This window comes from Humulus lupulus, chromosome X (genome assembly GCF_963169125.1).
Source record: "Humulus lupulus chromosome X, drHumLupu1.1, whole genome shotgun sequence".
Taxonomy (NCBI): Eukaryota; Viridiplantae; Streptophyta; class Magnoliopsida; order Rosales; family Cannabaceae; genus Humulus; species Humulus lupulus.
In genome coordinates this window covers 198,542,430-198,565,442 of record NC_084802.1, presented here as the reverse complement: position 1 = coordinate 198,565,442, position 23,013 = coordinate 198,542,430, and the positions used below count along the sequence as shown (strand labels likewise).

At 34.5% G+C, this 23,013-nt stretch overlaps 1 protein-coding gene across 1 annotated transcript; it reads left to right on the top strand.

Moving 5' to 3' along the window:
• The first annotated feature begins 20,826 nt into the window (after positions 1–20,826).
• Positions 20,827–22,735, top strand: LOC133806602 (uncharacterized). The gene is made up of 5 exons (XM_062244691.1): positions 20,827–20,838; positions 20,927–21,455; positions 21,718–22,309; positions 22,445–22,646; positions 22,712–22,735. The coding sequence occupies exons 1-5, from the start codon at positions 20,827–20,829 to the stop codon at positions 22,733–22,735; spliced, it is 1,359 nt and encodes a 452-aa protein (XP_062100675.1).
• Positions 22,736–23,013: the final 278 nt, after the last annotated feature.

Below are 23,013 nucleotides of genomic sequence, written 5' to 3'. Positions count from 1 at the left end.
TAATATATTTAACTTTTAGACAAGGATTTGGTCGTTTTTTTTTTGTGTACATTAATATTGTTTTGGCATAATATATATGGAAGGCTTTGTCATGAGACGGCAATCAAGTGCGTGAAGGGGATAACCCCAAACGTTTTGAAATGGTAAAAGCAGGCAAGTTAAATGGGAGATGATTACGATGATGGATTATATACCATATTCATATACATATTTCAAAAATGCTATTGCTCAATATATATATATATATAAATATAAAAACGTACGGTACACACATTCAAAATGCCGTCTAAGACGAGTCAACGGGATTTAAATATGCAACAATATTTCTTCAACGCCCAAATGGAATCGTTGGGTTTGTAATAAGATTTAAATTTGATCACAAACACAATAGAATATATTACGGTGCTGATATATAGTCAACACTCAATAATGCAGATAATGAGATCGTCAATTCGTTTTAATACTGAATATAATAAATATACTTTTTCCCGACCAAAAAAAAAAACTTTTTATATATACACTTTTTTTTTAACCAATTCATACTCTGTGATAGAGAAACAATTATATAATAAATGACAACAGTATCACTTGTCAATTGAATGAATTAATGATAATATTAATGAATATAACAAAATGTATTGTAATAGAGCAATATACGCAATTAACTTTAAGATAAAAAAGTATCATAGGTAATTAATAATTAGGATTGAATTGGTAAATTTAATATAATTGAAAGTGATATCCGTTTTTATGTGATTTTTAAAAAGTTAAATAACATGTCAAATTAAGTATGTTCAATTGAAAAAATTGGTGTGCTGCGAAAAAGTACAGCATTAATTTGCAAATGTGTCAAATTAATATCTCTAAAAAAAATATATGATCCATTGTAATTTTCCATTAATTAGTAGCTAACCCAATTAGATTTTTTATAATAACAATTTAAAAAAATATATTTTATGTACGAGTAAATTTGTTTACTCTTAATAGAATCATTCTCAAATACTATAAAAATAATGTTGTATAATTAATGAGATATGCTTGCGTATTTTTTTTAGAAGAAATGGCCTCATTAAAACACACAAGAGTAAAAGGAAAAAGCTCAAGGAGAAAAAGAGTGACAATGATATCATTGATAATGAGCATCAGCTCAAATAAGAGAGTCAATACAAGATGGGTGACCAAGCCACCATATGTGATGATCATCCTTCGATAAAACTAGCTTTGCTAATGAAAAATACTATTAGCAATCCTAGGACAATATAAGAAGGAGATATTGGAAAAATTATTATATAAAGAAATGACTTATCTAACAATAGAGCCTAAATAAGAAGATTGAATGCACTTGTTCCCAATGACTTTTATAACTGAGAGACAATCAGACTCAAGACGTATATAAGAGCATCAAGACGGTACGTATATAAGAGCATCAAGACGGTGTCAAAAGTGTTGCTTATATTAATGTAGGTCCCAAAGTCAACAAAATAACATATATTCAACCTTATCTTTGGCAATGTCGTTGCCCTTGTTGGCAACGTTGCTTTGTTTTTCGTTTCTTATTTTTAGTTAAGGTTATATTAATTAAATAAAATATTATATTTTGCATTTTCCCCAAAATTAGCATTGTAGCCAGCAGTGGAGATGCTCTAACCCAGCCTGAAACTAAGCTTAAGACTATTACAAATGGCTATTACTTCAGCAACACCAGCTTTGTAAGTCGCTGTGAAAGACCAAGTAGTCGATGCCATGGTTTCTCAAAACCATTCCCATCCCCACCTTTTCATCTTCCTTGCGCAAAGCAGTATCCTCATTAAGTTTCAGTAGGTCGTGCATAGGTTCACTCCAGGTGGGGTGGTTATCAATAGTAGTTTTAGTCTTGTTGTGTACATTGCCTTCATTAGCTTGAATGTACCTATATATTATAGTAGTCAAGATCCCACTTCACTGTCATATGAGTGCTCAAAGAATGACCTTTGTGAATAATCTTATTGGATGTTTATGGAATTAAAAAAAGAGTTTTGGGAGTTACATGAGGTGTTAGAACCGTTCAAGATGGAAAAAAATTGTCTAAAATTGGTTGCACATGTCTCTGGTCGGGGCCACCAACATTCCTGGCCGCGGTTGTGGCTTTCTATCCACCAGGTCACGACCACTAGCGTCTCTGGCCGATGCCATAGGACAATTTTCAACATTTTTCCAAACAACTCTATACTCTTACCACATGACTTTGTAACCTCCAAATACATTACGGGGGTTAAAATCACTCCAACAACCATATCACGACTGTGATCAATTCAAATAAAAAATGTGTAACATAAAATCTACACATTATTAGGTGATATTTGAGAGTTACAAATTTGTAACATATTTTGTAACTCCAAAATATGTTACATTTGGGCACACACATGTGTCCAATTTTATAACTCTCAATAATATACTACAAGGTGTGACAAACCACATTTTTTCACATTATTTAATCTAATATTACATTATATGAAATACTATAACATTCCCCCACTAGATTAAATAATCACTTTTTGTAACACTTATTTAATCAATCAAACATTATATTAAAATATAATATTCCTCCACTTGATTAAATAATTACTCTCATTAGAAACATTTACATTGGTGCATAAAGTCAAATGTCTTTTGTTGTACCCTAAAATACGAGCTGAAATACTCAGCACGGGGTACCACTGGCAGTCAAGCAGATGAATAGAATCCATGAAGATGTTTACCATGGTCACTTTGGTAATGGTTAGCTCGGGTATCTTCAGCGGGTCACCATAGTCAGAGCATATCCAGATCCCCCTTAAACAGTATCTAGTGACCAGGTCGCCCAGACATTCACTTGGAAATATCAGAATTGGTACTGAGCAGTCTGTGCTTCCCAAATGACATCTAGCTCAAGGACGGTGTCTAGCTCGAGGATATCGTTCAGCTCAAGTGCGCGTGATTGTAAAGCACAGTAAAGGATTCCAAGACATTCAAAGAATCCTTGTGTGCTCATTACTGCTTAGATAGTATTATGTATTTATTACCCGATATTAAGGGCATAGAATCGCTAGGCATTTAATATGAATATGTAAATGGGATGTCACCCAAAAATGTATGTTACCATAATTATGTACGGTTACCCAAAACTGTCTAGGCATAATTCCCTATAAATAGAGGAACAAATGACAAAAAAAAGGATTGACATTCTGTATACCAAAACTATGGTGCAATTGTGATAAACAAGTACATTGTGAGAACAAACAAATTAATAAGAGTGACTCGTGGACGTAGATGGATTTTAACCATTGAACCACGTAAAAGTTGTGTGAGTTCTTTTTCTATTTTATTCAATTACGGTTTACACTAAAGCCTAATCTCGCTGTGTTCAGATTTCTTAATCCACTGTTGACGAAAAATCGCGTCAACAAATTGGTACTTTCATTGAGAGCAGATTAGACTTAAATTCTGGTATAAATTTCAACCAAGTAATAGTCATGGCGGTCACTCGATCGATGCGTGACAATGACCCTGATCGTACGACCATTCTGTTAGGAAAAACTTATACAAGATCTTTATTTATTTTTATGTAGATCTAATATTAAACAAATTAATATGAGACAAACTAGAACATGTTTATAAAATTGAATTCAAAGATAAATAATGATAAGAATACTTGCATTATACGCAGCGGAATAATAAAGTCATTCATTCAGTTTCTCTTACCCTTGTTGTGACGACCCTAAGGTAGGGTACGTTCGCTACATACTCATAATTCTAGGGTTTATGAGTATGTTAGGCACTTGACCAAATGAATTAAATAAAATGATACGAAGAAATACAGAAAAATTTTAAACTTTTATATAAACTTATTAATAGAAATTATTACACTTATGAATACTTCAAATTTAATGTAGCCATATGAAAACTCTAAACCACTATTGCATTGCTACTGAGTCCTTGCTCCACAAGTTGCTCAACAGCTAAAGCCACACCTGGAAAAATGTTGGAATATAACATAATGAGCTAACGCTCAGTAAGTAAATCTCATGCATACACATACACATGAATGTCGTGAGTTTGAAGTGCACGTATACTAATATGCTGATTTATATACTTATGCATTTTATTTATTGCTCATATACTTTCAAATTTTACTTTTATGCTCTTTCTTTTACTTTCACATTTTTATGGGTCCAATATCACTTGTGCACACTGTTTGATTCGGCCAATGCCTGCAGGGCTTGTTACACATATCATATAGAATCCCATGGGTTCTCCTCCGGCTAGCTATCATCGCAGCTAGGCTCATCATAACACTCATTTCATCGTTGCCATAGCTGCCATACTTATTACTATCATATTTTAATATAATGTTTGATTGATTAAATAAGTGTTACAAAAAGTGATTATTTAATCTAGTGGGGGAATGCTATATTATTTCATATAATATAATATTAGATTAAATAATGTGACAAAATGTGATTTGTCACACCTTGTAACATATTATTGAGAGTCACAAAAATTAGACACATGTGTGTGCCCAAATGTGACATATTTTGGAGTTACAAATTTGTAACTCCCAAATATTACCCAATAATGTGTATATTATATGTTACACATTTGAGATTGGATTTCACAAAGTGATGATGATATATGACTATTGGAGACAGGTTTTTAACTCCCAATAGGTGTTCGGAGGTTACAAAATCATGTGGGAAAGGATTTGGGACGTTTTGGAAAAATGACTTTTTTGTGTTGAAAATGGCCTGTGGCCGCGGCCACTGACTTTCAGTGGCCGCGGCCTGGGGGACAGAAGCTAGTGGCCGCGGCCAGTGAGGCTGACAGTCTATGTGAATTTTTAGTTTTTTCCAAATTGAACGGTTCTAACATCCCAAATAACTCCCAAATCTCCATTTTAATTCCATAAACATCCAATTAAACATTGGTAACAGCCATGGGGGTTGGTGGAATTTGAAATTCAAAGGGGTATCTCAAACTCTATAAATAGGAGCCTAATGCTCACTTGTATGATACACCATTTTTCATCCACAAAGCACTTGGCTGAAAAATACACCTTGAGGCTTGATAATTCCAGAGAGCTATTTCCTTGAGAGATCCCTTAGTGCTTAGAGAATAGGGGGAAATAAGCTTTTGGACAAAGGTCTTGAACCTTGTTCAAGTTGGCGATCCCCACTACTCTACACTTTGGTTGAGTGTGAGAGTTTGTTTGTGTTTTCATTCTTTTGTTCTTCTTATTTACTTGTATTATTATAGCATTGAGTTTGTAATCTTCTTCTTCTACATCTTTCTATTTACTTGTATTTTGAGCAATTGAGTTGTAATATTTATTTAATCAATATTATCTTGTCCATTGTATTTTTGCATAGAGTTGTATTTGGTTTTTCCATAATTCCATTGAGCAATAATATATATTCTCTAACAATCAAAAGCTTATATTCCTTTTCAATGGAAGAAGAAGCCATAGAGATCTTGTGAGGATTCAACCTTGAAAAGATGGTAAGATAAGGTAATGTTCTTCTTTGATTTTATTAGAAGATCTAGTAGTTTTCATATAGTGATAGATATGAGAAGAAGAAAACTTTATAAATGAGATTCATTGTTTTCTAATCTCCTTTGCTTTTTAGTGGTTAGATTGGAAGATAATATAATATCTTGAGTTTTTTTTATATGTGATTAACATGTAAATAATCTAGTAGATTATTGGGTAGTATGCTAGCATGTCATAGTACTTATTTTGTGTTAATGGGAAATTATTAGAATGACAACTATGAGTTTTATATGACATGTATAAATATATTGATTTTGTGAATCAATAGAAATGTGAAATCATGTGTGTATGATATTTGTAATTCATGTTTTCATATTAATAAAGAGCCATATTAGTATGATATTAGTCATGTATGTTGACAACTATGTGAAATCATAATCTTGTAAACATTTGTGAGATGTTAATATGTTTTATCCTATATTGATGAGAATTATCATGATTATTGTGGTGTGCCATATAATATGATTATTAAGGTGATAATAATGTAAATATGTTTATCATATATTATTGAAATGTGATGAGTTACCATTTATTTGGTAAATAAAGAGAATTATTTGAGAAATAAAATTTCCCATTTAAGTGTTTACCATCTCACTTTATGAGATAAGAAAAGATGAACCTAAGGGGTTACATCTTTTAATAGTTGTGTCTTGCCATTACAAGAAAAATGGATCAAAGTGGATTCAAAAATTGTGGAGTGACATATTGACTCAATAGACTTATAGTCTAAAGAATGGTCAAAAGAGAAAATATTTGAGAATTATTTAGTGACAATAATTCTTAAACATTGAATATCTCAATGAGGAGACATTACAAAATTAGAGAAGCAATTTTGAATCTTTACACCAATGGTGAATAAAAGAGAACTTTATTCATTTTGGTTAAAGATGGTGATATGTTTAAATTAATCTTAGTACGGAGATAATTTTAAACAAAACATAAGAAATTAAAGTGTTTAAAAAAAAAAATTGAAATTTTCATTTTGATTTTGATGAGAAAATCAATGGATGTCAAATTGATGTTTTCAAAAGAATCTCAAAGAGACTCTTAAGAAATACACAAAAGCTGTTTAAGTAATTTATAGATTATTTAGACAACTAAAAATGAAATTTTTGATTATTTGTTTGATAAATTTTCACATTACATTTGTGTTCACATTTTATTTTGTGAAATATATAAAAGAAAGCAACCATGTAAAAGTTACTTTCAAATAAGTGTGCCTTGCTTTAGCAAGTAAATGAGTCAAGATAAACATTGAGGTTTTTTATTTTGATCTATTGAGTGTTTATCATGAAGCTTAAGGACTCATGATGAACTTTGAGAATCATAGGTCCAGATTTATCTTGGAGGATAAATGACTTATTAGAAATAAAGAGATTTCTATTTTAAAGTGATATTTTATTATCACTATGTAAGAAATGTGGGGGTGATGCTCCAAAGTTAATCAATTTATTTTGTTGTTAATCAACTGATTAATTTGGTCATCCTATCAAATATGTGATTCGGAATTCCACATTCTAAATCACATTGGCTATATGTGTATAGAATGGATAAATCTAGACATGCTTGGTGTCTAAAGTTACTGTTTGTAATATTTTGATTCAAGAAGGAATCAATTTAAAACATAAAGGAGAATTTTAGAAACAAAGAGGTTTCTAGAATTCATATTCAAATGTTTATCTTGGATATTAAACTAAAAAATAGTAGAGGTGTTAACTATGGTCAAAATCACTATTTTAATCAAACTATGGCTAGCAACAAAGTTTGAATAAAATAATGAGAGTGTCTAAGTATGCATACATGAGAAAAGAAATGATTCAAATGGAATCATTTCTATATCTCAAGGGGTGGGACTTAGACTCCCTAAAGAGATTCACGGTTGATGGTAACCTATCTTAATACTAGTAACCAAACTAGTATTAGGTTCAATAGGTAATAACAAGTCAATCAAGTGAATAGATAGTAGTACTCAAATTTTGTCCCATCTAAGATATGAGTACTAGTGTGTTACCAAAATGAGGGTTAAAACCGAAAGGTTTTTTTAATAAAACTCAATCTTGAAAATCAATTCCCAAAATATTTCAACCCCAAGAACAACTATGAAAATAACAATTATCAACTCCCATATCACAAACTAGAGATGGTTCCATAAGTAACATAGAACAATAACACATTAAACTCCCTGTATATACTTGAATGCCCAAATCAATTCAAAATTTTCAGCCAAAAATGCATCTCGACAACCAAAAAATTTTCACCACAAATAGCATCCAATATGTAAACAAGAACCCAACAAATCTTCACAAAATCACTCCTTAACCAATCAAAAATTACAACAAAAGAGCAAAAAGAGACACCCAAAATCTTGCACCTCTACTCAGTCAAAATGAATGGAATAGCTTGGGTCGAGATAGAGTAGGGTGGAGATGTATCAACATTTAGTAGGAAAGTTGATATACTTATCCCACACATGGCCTGCTATTGCTTTTGTAGTAAGCTTGGCTAGTCAGTATATGCACAAGTCTTTAGAAGAAAATTTGGACAATCTACATGATATTGCAATATTTGAAGAAGACGCCAAGAAAGAGTCTATTATTAATAAATAATGAAGAAAAGGGTGTAAAACGTTCACAGTTGTAGATTGGGCAGGATCAATTGAGGACAGAAAATCAACATCTAGATATTGTACCAAGGTATGGGGGAACTTGGTTATAGGATGAGCAAAAAACAACCCGTTGTTGCAAGAAATACTACAGAAGCTAATCTTAGAGCTCTTGCTCAAGAAGTATGTGAATTGATTTGGATTAAATGTGTTCTTGAAGAACTACAACTTCAAAGGGCAAGTCCTTTGAAACTATATAGTGATAACAAATCAACAATCAGCACATAATCCGATCCAACATGATAGATACAAGCACGTGGAGGTGGATTGTCATTTCATAAAAGAAAAGATTGAAGAAAGAAAAGGTACATATGTGTTATCTATTAGAGAGATAGAGTTTGGATTGAGAAAAAAAATGAGTGTTTGAATGTTAAGAGTATTTTTGTCTAAAAACTTGAAATTGTCATTTGTCATATATTTTGGATGACTGCATATTAAAAAATTTCACTGCATATAACATCAAATTTTCCTAACAAAACTGCAATTATTTATAGAAGGTTTTAATGATCTAACTTATTTTTCTTGCCCCATTCTTACTTAGTCAACAACGTCCTATTTCTTTAACAGCCATTTCTCCCTTTCTTTTTCCGGCTACATATCTCACTCAATAACCTAAGGTTTGTGTGCATAGAAAACATAGTCATCTCTAAACATTCTCTGACCACTCAGAGATATCCTGGTAATGGCGCTGGTTATTAGAGGCATTTGAGGGTCGTGGAGATTGTTTAGTTAGGGCTTTGAGGAGACGTCATCTTCCATTTATTAGAGCGGTATGTTTTTCTTTCCTAATGGCCATTTATCACCACAACAGTGAGTATAGGATTCATATGGTTTTTGCAAACTTAATTGTAATTTTTTATTTCTCAAACATCTCTAATGGCTGTTCAGAACTTAATCATTGTTTTTCCCTCTTTCTAATTTTTTTGGTCTCTTATGTTGTTTTTAAACTAATGTTTCTATCATTGGGATTTTGGGTAACTCGTTCTCTTTATCGTTGTCTATGTTTTGAGAAATTCAAAAGGTGGTGGCGGTTTTATCAAATACAGTACGAATTAGACCTGAGTTTTTTTTTTTATTTGTCACTAGTCGGAGTGTTAATTGTTGATGAATCTGATATTGTGGCCCTTCGGGTTTCATTGTTGTTTTATTAGTTGTTTTGGTTTGTGGTTTTATTATGCTCTTTCTATATGACTTGCAAATGGTGATGTTGGTGATATCAAAGGTCGCTTATGTTCTGTTGCATTTTTTGTTTTTGTCGCTATCTCTGTTTGGCTGTTGGGGATTATGGCTGTACTGTAGCAATGGTTTGGTACTGCTCCTACAGTTAATATATATGTTTTGTGGTAGATATGGGTTTCTGATCGGGCATATTTTTATTTGAAATTGTTTATGAATTTGGTTTGTTTTTGTTTTGTCTTTTTTAGAATGTTTATCAATTATGCAGAAATAATATATTAACTTTCGCTAATCTACTAAACAAGTATTAAAATGTTATAGCCATGGAGAAGTTCTCTCAACTAACCTTTTGATTGTTTGTTTTGAAATTTTTTAGAAGAATTCAAAGTTTTATTGAATCAACACACATGAGATTTATAGTTGAGAAGAAGATTAATTTCTCTGAAGTGATAAAGAAGAATTGTTAAAATATGAAATTGTTTTTTAAATAATATGCTGTGTAATTTTTTACCTTTTCTGCAACTGAAATTAACACCAGAAGCGTAAATATTATGATGACCTCTTATTATTTGTATTTTTTGAGTGGTTGTGTTGCTTTTAGGTTGCAATATAGTTACACTACTTCGTGTATTTTGCACTGTTTAAAAGAAACATTACATTTAATTTTAGTTTTATTTTGATTTTTTAATTTGATTATTTTGTGAAAAGTTGCCACTTTTAAAAGAAAATTATACAAAACAATATATTCTCTTTAAGTTAACTTCTCACATTAAATATTCGGTTAAACGCAAAAAATTCTGTTACAAATAAAATCACAATGTATTATAACAACACACATGAGAAAAATAAATCAAAAGAAGTAGAATAAGTTTTCTAAATTATTAATTTGTATAAATATAATATATTTTTTTTTTTATCTAGTAGCAATAGATAAAAGAATGTGTATAGACTCCAGCAAGAACACAATTTTGTATAAACAAAGGGAAATTTGAGTTTTAATGCAATAAGTGACACTCCGTTTGAAAAATACCCTATCCCTATAAGCCTCTCGTTTTGGTGCTACTAATGTCATTACTATCCAAAATACCCCTGGCATAATTTTCTCAAACTCTCTGTATTCTCTCCCAAAATACTCGAACCAAGCAAACTTTGAAATCGATAGGCCTCGATTGAATCCGTAGAACCTAACCTTCATTGTCTTCCACAACCACGAACAAGGGCTCCCAAAGGGTGACGATCGGAGAAGGGGAAGGAGAAAACGTCGAGCAAGCCGACCAAATTTTTAGGAAACAACCTCAAAGAAAGCGAAGGTGAGGGATTTCGTTTTTAATCTGCAATATGTGTATGTCCCTGGTTTTTTTTTGTTGATTTTTGTTCATAGGATAGATCGGGGCTGGCAATGAAGAAATCTGGGTTTTTTTTCGATATTTTCATGAAACTCGATAGAAATCGATAGGACTCGATAGTATAGGATGAGGAATGGATTAGACTATGCCTCGATAGGAATCGATAGGACTCGATGATACAAGGCTTTGGAAATTTTTAGGACCCACCTCGATAGGAATCGATAGGACTCGATGATACACGGCTTTGGGAATTTTTAGATTCTACCTCGATAGGAATCAATAGGACTCGATGATACACGACTTTGGGATTTTTATGACCCACCTCGATAGGAATCGATAGGCCTCGATAAGACTCGATGATACACGGCTTTGGGATTTTTTTTAGGACCCACCTCGATAGGAATCGATAGGCCTCGATATGACTAGACTTTGGTTTTTTTGCTAGGACTCGATAGTATCCCGATGATATTATTCTTTGTGATTTTGGAACCCACCTCGATAGGCATCGATAAGACTCAATAGAACGCGATTGTTTCTGCCTTGATAGTAACTGCCTTACCAGATTGTTTTACATTTTTAGCATTTTTTTTAACATTTTTTTTGTTTTTTTTTTCCAGATGCCTGAACTTATTGTGCCGTTGGAGAAACACTTTCCTGGCCGTGTCACTTGTAGGGGTAGTGCCTACTTGGATACCCTTATAGAGCAGTTTAAGAGGCATGGTCTTATTGAAAGGGCACAGGCATGCCCGTTGGGACAGTTCTTTAAGGCAAAACCATTTAGTTTTTATGGGGTTCTGCTGCATCAGCTAATGTTGCGTAAGGTAGAAAGTAAGAAGCCTGAAGAGGGTCAGTTCTACCTGGGCAACATTTTGTGTAGATTTGGTATTCCAGAGTTTGCCCTAGGTACCGGGCTAAATTTTGGGAAATCACCGTCCCCAGATGAATTGAAAGATCATCTTTCAAGTGATCGGATCATCTAGGAATATTTTAATGGTGATTCGAAGGTTAGTTTTGGTCAGTTGGAAGATGCATTGAAGGCCTCCACAAACCTAGAAGATGCATTTAAGCTGAGTTTGTGCTATTTGATAGAGGGGGTGCTGAATGCCCCAGAGAAGACAACAACGATATGGGGAGATTCCCTGAGGATGGTTGAGGATATTGATTAATTTTTCAAGTATCCTTGGGGATAGTTGTCATTTAAGAAGGTTAGCAAAGGCCTTCAAAAGGACATGAAGAAGCAATTGAAACACTATGAGGAGAAGAAGAAAGAGGGTCAAGCAAAAAACAGAAGGAGGCGAAGTATAGTTTCAATTGCTATGCACCCGCGCTTCTTTACTGGGCTTTTGAGGCCATGCCTTCTCTCGGGAGTAAGTTCATTGAGAACAGTGGGAATCAGATTCCGAGGATGCTCAGCTGGGCTATGAAGACTGATATCACTATTTCGACAGCTCTGTTGGTGCCTATATTCGACAATCGTCGAGTAAGTTCCATTTTATCTTGTTAAATGTCACAAATTAATTGATTAACGATTTATTTTATTAAAGTTTTTCTGACACATGTTATTCAACCATGCAGTTAGTGGTATTTTCCATGCTGAAGCCACGTCCCAGTGAGGTAGTCTACTATAATAGCCTCCCATAAGTTGATTCCAGGTTATTCCCTGAGTTGGAGGTTGGGACTGCAGTGGATGAAGTAGTGGTACCTGAGAAGGAGGCAGAGAAGCTAGCAGAAGTTGCAAAGGAAGCCTCCATTTTTTATGAGGATGTCCCGAGGGTTGAGGTCACTTCACAGGCCTGTGCAGCTTCATCTAGTCAGGTTGCCCAGCCCGATTATGAGAAATTGACGCAGAGGCTCAAAAGGGTTGAGGAGGGCCAGGCAACCTTACTACAGAATCAGACCATGATCATGGCTCAGTTGGCGCAGTTGCTTTCACTGGTCTCAGGTCGATCCAACGACGTAAAATCAGATACAGAGTCTGATATCTTGCCTGCAGACTACGAGCGCGGTGATCAACCCTCCACTCCACATGCCCAAACATCTGTAGCTGCCAGTGATGCTGACAGTCCCAGTGTACGAGTACTGCAGCCCGATGAGGCAGCTGGCCTTGAAGTTGTCAGGAAGAAACGCAGGGCCAAGCGTTTTGATGACTTCACCGACCCAACAAAGAAGATCAGACTAGATACACATGGGCTAGTTGCTGAACCACTGAGGAAGTATGACCCACAGCAGGAGAAGAGCTTCCATAAGTGGATCGTCGAGAAATCGACAATAAGAGAGACCGCACCGTGTATACTGGAACGCACGGTGTGGCATGGTTCTTACAGTTGCACACAGTCCAGACTTGGCTTTGAGATTCGGTATGTAAATTACATTCATGTTTTCAATTCAATCTTAGAATGCAAAGCCTTGATCATATTGTCGTATTCCTCAGAGGAGTGTCCTCAGACTAAGACAAGGTATTCCCCTATTTAATTAGTGGATTTTGAAATCTGAAAATTAAAGCTATTTTTATCTTCTATTGACACAAAATCGATTATATGCAGTGGGGATTGTGGTATGTTTGCCATCAAACATATCGAGCATCCGGTTGCCAGGCTACCACTCGATACTGTTATCGATGAGAACATCCAGCATTTCAGGACCAAGTGGTGTGTGGATCTGTTCTATCAGAATTTGGCCTCGTGATGCTCTTTACATTTTTGTCTTACACATCTTGTATAGTATAGCATATAGTTAATTTTTGTATATTATTTTTTATCAAACAATATTTTTTGAAAAAGTTATTAAATAAAAATATATTAAATTCACATAATGTGTCTGCCTCGACATCCAAACACACAAAGTATTAGAAGAAGTATTCCATATGATAAATGCAGCAAAATCAATTAAATAATTACATAACACAATATTTTAAATCCAAGCCTTACATGACTTCCTATTGTGTCCATTACCATCGACCACAAGAAATTCGTGATAACCAAGGACTTGGACATCTAAAAAAATTGCTTTATCACCTATTTGCTTCAAATCCTTTTCCATCTCAGGTGATAACACAGTTGTTGCTTTTGCAACTCTTTTCCATCGAGATATGGGTGATGAAGAAATATGGTGTGTGGGATTCTTGGACTAAATATCTTTACGTGGACTTGGCTAACCAAACTGTGCCATCATCCTTAAGAAAACACTTCCGGCCATTAGGTGTTTCACATAATGGTAACCTCTTACTTGAATCAAGAAGTATTCATGAGAATAGCTGGTATGCTCTGTCCTTTTATGATCCCAAGAGTAGGACAGTCCACTATATTGGTGAACGGGAGTGTCGTTCCTACTTTGCTACTTATGTCGAGAGTATCTTTCTAGGTTAAAAAGAGGCAAAGTTTTTACCTTTTGTTCTTTAAAGTATTGTTCTTTGATGATTAATATGTTTCCTCTTAATTCTAATTGTGTTGTTGGGGTGTCTAGTACTTTGTATTTTTGGAATATTTTTTAGCTTATTCTGGTTTCTATTTAGATTTTTTGTTATTTGTTCGTTAAAATCTTTTCATGCTTACTTTTTATATTTTTGTTTTGTGGGCATGCATACTTTTTATCTACATACAAGTTGAATCTACGATATGATTGAATTGAACAACCAAATATGAAACAACAAAGTGAACTGAGTAAACAGAGAGGTTGAGTTTATAAACAAATTCTAATTCTGCTAGTTTTGTTTATCCTATTTTATCATACTTCATATTCACCAAAGCACAAAGCAAAACATGTTTATATCAAAACAACGAGTTCAACAACATGTTTGGAGTAAAAACATTTATCACAGCCTATAAATAAAATTCCATTGGAATAGAGGAGAAGCAAAATCAATTAAATAATTACATAACACAATATTTTAAATCCTAGCCTTACATGACTTCTTATTGTGCCCACTACCACCATATCTGCTACACTTACGTGGCTTGACAATCTTGTCCCCGCGTGAAGCATAGCGATTTGTCTTTCGCCTACCCACTTTCTGTTTCCTGGGCCTTCCTACAGGGGTTTTCTCAGCAGGGACGCTGACAACCGTATCTCTGATGTGATCAGGGATTACTCATTCATCCTTCTTCCCAACAGGGTAAATAGTATCTTTATAAGTGTCCTTCAATGCCTCGATTTTATAGTAAGGGGAACACAATGAGTAAATGTTTATGCTTCTTTTTCTGGCTGCAGCAAAAGCATGTACACAGGTATCCCAATGGTTTGGAACATGCCACAAGAGCATGATTTTGTGGCCAAGTTCACCTCACCATCACCATTACCATCGACCACAAGAAATTCATGATAACCAAGGACTTGGACATCTAAAAAAATTGCTTTATCACCTATTTGCTTCAAATCCTTTTCCATCTCAGGTGATAACACAGTTGTTGCTTTTGCAGCTCTTTCACGTCTATCTGCAAACCAAGACTGAAGAGTGAATCTTATGAATTCAAGAAAAGTGGCGACTGGAAAGCTTCTTATCTCCTTGGTTTTATTGTTAAAGCTTTTTGCGTAGTTACTCGTCATGATATTGTATCGGTTACCAAGAAAATAAGCACTACTCCACCTTTCAAAGCCAATTCCCTATAGATATTGAGCAATGGGTGGATCAATTACCTTAATCTTGTCAAAGAACTTGTGAAATTCCGTTCTTCGAAATGCGTGCGCTACACACCCCATGATGTCTTGCACGTGGTCAGTTTTGAATTTTGCCACAACATTCATACAAATATGATGGTAACATGCACCGTGATACGCATCTGGGAACACAAGCTTCAAAGCATGATTAATGCTTTTATGCCTGTCCGATACAAAAGCAAGGTTCTCAACGTCCCCTATGGCTTCCTTCAATTTTCTCATGAAATAAGTCCAAGAGTTATGGTTCTCACTGTCCACCAATGCAAACGCAATTGAAAACAACTGGTTGTTTGCATCCAACACAACAACACAGAGCATGTGGCCACCATACTTATTCTTCAAGAATGTGCCATCCACACAAATTCCAGGACGACAGTACTGGAAATCACCCCTAGAAACACCGAGGGAGAAGAAGCAATACAAGAAACAACCATCTTCTGCTACAAAATCAGTAATTGTACCTGGGTTCTTATGCTCCAACTGACACAGGTATCCAGGTAACTTGGAGTATGATTCCTCAGGTGTCCCTCTGACATACATAAGAGCCTATTCTCTGCATCTCCATGCCTTCTCATAGCTCATTTCAACCCCAAAATGGTGCTTCATGTCCTCCCTTATGTTGTTTGACATGTACCGAGTACTATCAGTAGCAAATTTTCTCTTGATTAGGTGCCCAACAACCCACAATGATGCTTGACGGTGGTCCTTATCTCGAATTTCTTGTGAGCAAGTGTGTACTTCGTTGTATACAGTAATCTCGAACATTTCAGATCACATTTTTTTCTTACCCCTCAATCTCCAACCACAATCAAGATCCTTGCAGGTAATGTACCACACATCAGTCCCAGATTTCTTCACCATAAACTCAAAATTATTCTTCATCGCAAATATGGATGCTTTGGTTTTCAATTCAAGCTTGTTCTGAAAAAACTTCCCAAGGTGCAATTCTCCTGAAGCTTTGTTGGTTGAGGAATGATGTTGATGTGAGGCCTCTATATCCTCTTTGGTGAACATGGGAGCACTCCATGTTCTACGATCTTCACCTAAGTCCAATGGAGAACTCCATCTAAAACTATATTCGGTTCTACTTGGACCTGGACGACTACTGCTGGTCCCAGGTGTTTGCCGGTCTTCTATTCTGCGCTCCTCATCTACCATAGCATTTGAACTCTGTGTTGGAAAATCTGCCCTAACATCTGGCTCACCAAGATCTGTTGCATCAGCAACAGGATCGTCGTTGACATAAGGTTCGTAGCCATAGGGATCGTACTCCGCCGTGTCATTCACATATGATGGATCTCTAACCGGGATATCATCATGGACTATGACATCTAGATTTGTCTCGGGAACACATGTTCCAACGTCACCTTGAGTTCCTTTGAAACCATGACATGGAGGAGAATTGTTCTCTTCAAATTGAACTTCTTTATTAACGCTGGCAGAAGCCGATGCATTTCTTACACCTCCCTTCTTAATCAATGTGACACATAGAGGAATGAGCTTCTCTACAGATTCCGATGCTAACCCAATGAATGCATGCACATGCCTATCATTTTTTATAACGGTAGGTTTGACGGATTGTGATAGGCATGTGTACGGGACCTTAATTTTCAAGTCATGCACACATTTATCCACTTCAAGCTCATCGTACAGAATGTCAAGCAGTTGCTCATATGTCACACCCTTCTCCACGGGCATAACTTGATTTTCAGCATCTTTGAAAATCCAATCCCTATTTTCGAGTTCCCAAACACCATTGAATGCAACAAATACGGAACAGTCGAATCTGCAAAAAAAAAAAAAACAAAAAAAAAGGTCAAAAAGTTAAACTACAACATAAAACAGAAAATATCGATTTCTATCGATATATGTCGAGTCCTATCGAGGTCCACATATCGAGTTTTATTGAGTCCAGTCGAGGACTATCGAGGCAAACAATCCAATAAAATTCTTATACACCTATCGAGTTTTATCGAGGACTATCGAGGCAAACAATCCAATTAAACTCTTATACACCTATCGAGTTTTATCGAGTACAATCGAGGCAAACAATCCAACTAAACCTTATACACCTATCGAGTTTTATCGAGTACAATCTAGTTATTAAATCCAATTAAACTCTTATACACCTATCGAGTTTTATCGAGTACAATCGAGTACCATCGAGGTACTAACATCCTAACACTATCGAGACACGTTGAGGTCCATCAAGGACCATCGAGCCAGCATGCATGCAACACATCGAGACCTATCGAGTTTCATCGAAACTCATCGAGGCAAGAAAAAAATCCAGAAAAAAACGCACGAAGTATCCAAAATTCATTCCGTGAAAAATTGCAATAAAACATGAAGGCATACACAGATCTGTTCGAAATAAGACAAGTAATGTAACCAGACAAGTTTCCTCACTACATATAACAAATATATACTTACCCATAATTTTTTTTCCTTAGATCCAAAATCCAAAATGAAGTTTCTTGACTTGAAAGGACTCACAACTTGTCCCTAGATTCAAAATGCAAATTAATGGTGGCTGGCTTTTTTTTGTGTGTACGAGACTTTGAGAGACAGAGAGGGAAAACATAAGAGATAAAGAGTGAAGACTACGAGAAAAAGAGAGGGAAAATTATGCCAAATGTATTTTGTGTAGTAACGGCATTAGTAGCACCAAAACGAGAGTTATATAGTGATAAGGTATTTTTCAAACGGAGTGTCACTTATTGCATTAAAACTCAAATTTCCCTAAACAAATTACATACTCATATAGCATATCCACATAAAGAGACACAAGGAAAATCACTTCTTGGTCTAAGGACATGTATTTTTCTAATTATATTAGTCTTTAATCAAATCATATTAAATACGGAGAGTTATTTGTTAGAATTACTTACAACAATTTAGGGGAAAAAATAACATTAATAACTGTTAATAAGGAATCAATGAATGATAAAAAATAGTTGACATATACTCAAAAGTTGATAATGAATTCAATGATGTTCAAAGATATTTGACATAGAGAATTGCTAAGGGGCACCACTAGTGCCCAACACCACAAGTAGGTGGCATACCGCTATTGGTGTAATCTAATATCGGGTCCCACTTATTTGAATTTAATAAGAGTTATGGGGTATCGCTAACCAATCATAAGGCGACACCTCATGTGGTGTTGGGCACCTTAAGGTGCCAAATAACAACTCTTTGACATATAGTCAAAAGCATAAAATCTTCTCAATATGAAAATATTTGTCCAATACATAATTGGTGGTAACCTTGAAGTTTGAAAAGATCCCAAACTTGATACAAGCAACGTGCAATATGTATGTTTGCTTAGTTTTATTTATAGAATTTATTAATTATTTTTATTAAATCTATATTAATGTCATATAAATTTTAAAATAAATATCATATTTTAATTAAATATTTATTTATTTTTATTTAAGTTTATATTTGTTTTAGTTTTTTAATTTGGAAGTGACAACAAGAGATTATATATATTATATATTTAATGTAATATTAAATATTATACGTGGATTTTAAATTTAAGTTTCTTGCTAGATTTAAAAAAAAAAACAATTTGTGATGATATTATATGTTTAATATGATTTTATTCTAATAAGTGAGTTTAAGTTTAATTAAATTTTATTTAAGTTATAAATGTATGATTTTATTATTTTTAAATAATTATCATTGTAAAATATTTAAAAAATATCATATTTTAATTTGTTTAATTATTTATTATTTTAAAATAATTATCATTGTAAAATATCTAAAAAATATCATATTTTAATTTGTTTAATTATTTATTATTTTTAAATAATTATCATTGTAAAATATCTCACAAATATCCTATTTTAATTTTTAATTATTTATTTTATTTTATTTATGTTTAAGTATTTACAAACTACGGTTAAATATAAAAATATTATGTTAAAAGTTAACATTAAAAAAATAAAAAACTGTTAAAACTAAAAATTTCTGTTAAGAGATATGATGTGCATGATAATGAAAAATATTAGCCATAATTATTGATTATATTTAGTTACCCGATTATTAATTGTATTTAGTTACCCAATTTTTTTTTGGAATTATTTATAATAGGATCCTTCCCATTGAATTTTACTCACTTCTTACATCTCTCTTATCTATCTTTATATTACAGATATTTAAAAATATTGTTTGGGTTTTCTATTTCCTTCTGTACACGTACGGTGACAGAGACCTCCAGCCTCCAACTTCTCTCGTGCGACATCTCCTTCCCTCCCCCCACCATCACCATCTTTCATTCGATTTCTTCTTGACTCCGCCAGCCTCTCTCACTCGGTCCGTTTCTGCACCATCTCCCTCAATCCGCCCCCCTCTCTCACTCGATTTGTTCCTCACTCCGCCACCCTCTCATACTCGCTGTCTCCCTCACTGGTCCGTAGCACCTTCTTCCTCTAATCGATCCATATTGCTTCCTCCGTCAAGGTCTTCACCAGAACCGGCTGTTTTAGTTTCTTAAAAAGTAGTGCTTATTTTCCTTGGGTGTATTATACTTTTCATCTCCCTATTCCTTGATGTTGTGAGTAACTGCTATTAATTCAAGTTTTCTAGACAGGTTGCAGGTTGCTGCTTCACTAACAAGGTATACCCCAACTTGCCACCACAGTTAATTTGTCAGCTTCACAATGTGACTATGCATGTAAGTGTAATTGCTTTACCTCAGTTCTGTACGTGGTTTATGCGCTTCTAGTTCCTTGCATAATGTTTTGGTAGTGGTTGCCTTATCATCATTGAGTGGTTATTACCTTTATCTTTATTTTTTTCCTTAGTATAATTCAGGTCTTACATGTGTATATATATAGATAAGTATTAAAACAGATTGTCATGACATGATCAGTAAGTCTTGTAAAGCTGTAAAATTTTATTTGTGTTTCTCAATATCAAAAGTTCTCAGTTTATTTATCATTGTTCTATGATAAATTGATGTGGAAACGGTGTTGCAATTTTAAAATGTGGCCAACCTTAAAGATTCTACCATTATAGGTGAGATTCTATTTCACAGTCTTATAAGGATATTGATTAGTGTTATTATTTATATATATAGATATATATAGAACTCAAAAGTCTCACTGTTTATATTGCAGACTTGCGCCCAACCCAAGCTTAATTCAATTTTAAGAAAGACGATAACTCTTTCTCTCTGATCGATCATGAGGCGGCCGTGGTGGAAGAAAGATAAACGGTTTAGTCTTGGTGTGTATATATATTTTTGCCTTAATTTGTTGATCAATATGCTGTATGTATGTTTTTTTCTTCTTTGATGAGCTTTAAGTAATTAACCCTTTGTATACTAACAAATACTTTTTCTTTGTTTGATTTTGATCATCTGGATTTCCAAAGAGGTTCTTAAAAGTAATAGCATAAAACGTTCAACATTAACTATGGTGACACAGGTATATATTATACATATTTTATAAATATATGGCATTTAAATTATGTATTTGTGTAATAATTTTGGATCGATGAATTTGAATGATGCAGGGTTTTTATGTGGGTAGATGGAGAAGACATCAGTATAGTGAATATTATAATTTTTTTGATTGTTTGCGCTATCCATCGAAAGATAGGAGGGTGATGCCGGCAGCTAATCTAGCAATGAGTTCTCTTCCTCTAGCAGTAGGAGGTTTTGATCCTATCGAGCTGAAGAGAGTTGTGCGAGTAAATCAAGAGCTCTCGGCCATGTGCGTCAAGTATTACTTGACATTAGAGGGCACAAACAACATATTCTATGAAGCTGAAGTTCTAGTTTGTTTCAAGGGAATAGATTGTTATGATCCTCACTGTATGGTGCTCAACTTTGTGAGGCCTGCTCTCTTCTACCCAGAAATCGACGAGGACTTGCTCAGAGAATATGACGCGCCTGATGAGCTGGCAGATGAGTCCGGAGAATCTGATATAGAACCTGATCCATCTTATTACGAAGCTCCTGGACCTGATGATGATTTCGATGATGAGGATGAGTATGATTTCGATGATGAGGATGAGGATGATAATGCTGATGATTATGATGGTAAACACTTGTTTAGTACTGTAGATGTTTACGTTATGCATTTGGCATGACATAATCTATTATTATGTGTCTGTGACAGTTCTTATTATTAGGATTTTTCTTATTTTATTTTGTTGTATATTTAGCTAGATAATATATGATGATGAATTCTCGTTTAATTAATGCATATGTTTGCCACTTTGTTTATTTTGTTTTATTTGTTGGGTTCATTCATAATGAATTTTCATTTATTCTGTTGATGATTATGTTTAATGTTTTATAGGTAGGTATGAGTTGACAGCTGTTACCGCTTGCCTCCAACTTGCCAAATTTTCAACTTACCTCCGCACATCCCACATGAGATTTTCGGATCGCGTGAACTTTTTCAAGACAATGGATATTGCTGAGATCTTCAGCCCTGCATTGCAAAAGACCCAAAGGGTAGGTCATGTGATTGGTTTGCCACGAGAATTCTTTGCCAAACTGAAAGAAGCGAAAAATTACTTTGCAGCTCATCCCGTGGAGGTCGAGGTCGCCAAACGGCTTTCTATACTTGACTTTTTTGGAAATTTAGGCTTTTGGTTGATATTAGGAGCATTAGTGAGATCTATAGTCTTGCATTTGAAAGTCCACGGTATTGTGGCTATTGCTGAGATATACAGTCCTGCATTGGAAAAGATCCAATGGGTTGAAGGTCGGCTACTTCCTTTGTCCCGTGAATGGTATACCAAACTGATGAAGAAGAACGTTGACGTGGCAGCTTATTCACGGGAGATCAGCATGCTACCTGCTGTACTTGGCTTGTTAGTTAAGTTAGTCTTTCCATTGATATTAGGAGCATTACTCTCAAGGAGTTTAGGATCAAACACCAGAAGGTATGTATTTTGACGATAATTCTCATAAACTTTCATGACATAGTTTCTGAAAGTACTTGATCACTATTTAAATACCAGAAGCAAGACCAAATTCAGATGGAACTAAATACTAGGGTGGCATTTGATGATGTTCAGGTATGATGATGATGCTCATTCTAGGGGTGAACGTGGTGAAGTTCAGAGAACTAGGCTGAAGCTTCTGAAGTACCAGTTAGACTGCTTTGGTTCAAGAATTGAAACTAGTCTTGATCCAGCTCTACTCCTTTGGCCTGGTCGAATAGAGTGGAAAATTGTACTCCCTGCACTACAAAAATCAGGGCCTATACCGAGAACAAATGTCATCGGTATAAGCCCAAATGTCCTCGGTATATCATATACCGAGACAATGTCGTCGGTATAAAGTTGTCGGTACATCCGCGTCGGTAAAACAAAACTTCTACCGACGACATTAAAAATGTTCTCGGTATACGTTTTACCGAGGATAATGTCCTTGGTAGAAAGTGACAAATGTCCTCGGTACAACAAACCCCAATTTCTCATCGTACTGGTATATACCGACATCTTGGTGGTATATACCGAGGACAGTCCTCGGTATAGACTTGTCCCCAATTTTTTTTTATATTTGGTATTCCCTTATTTATTTATTTATTTTGAATTAAATATAAAAAAATAGAATAAATTTAAAACACTTATATTAAAAATAT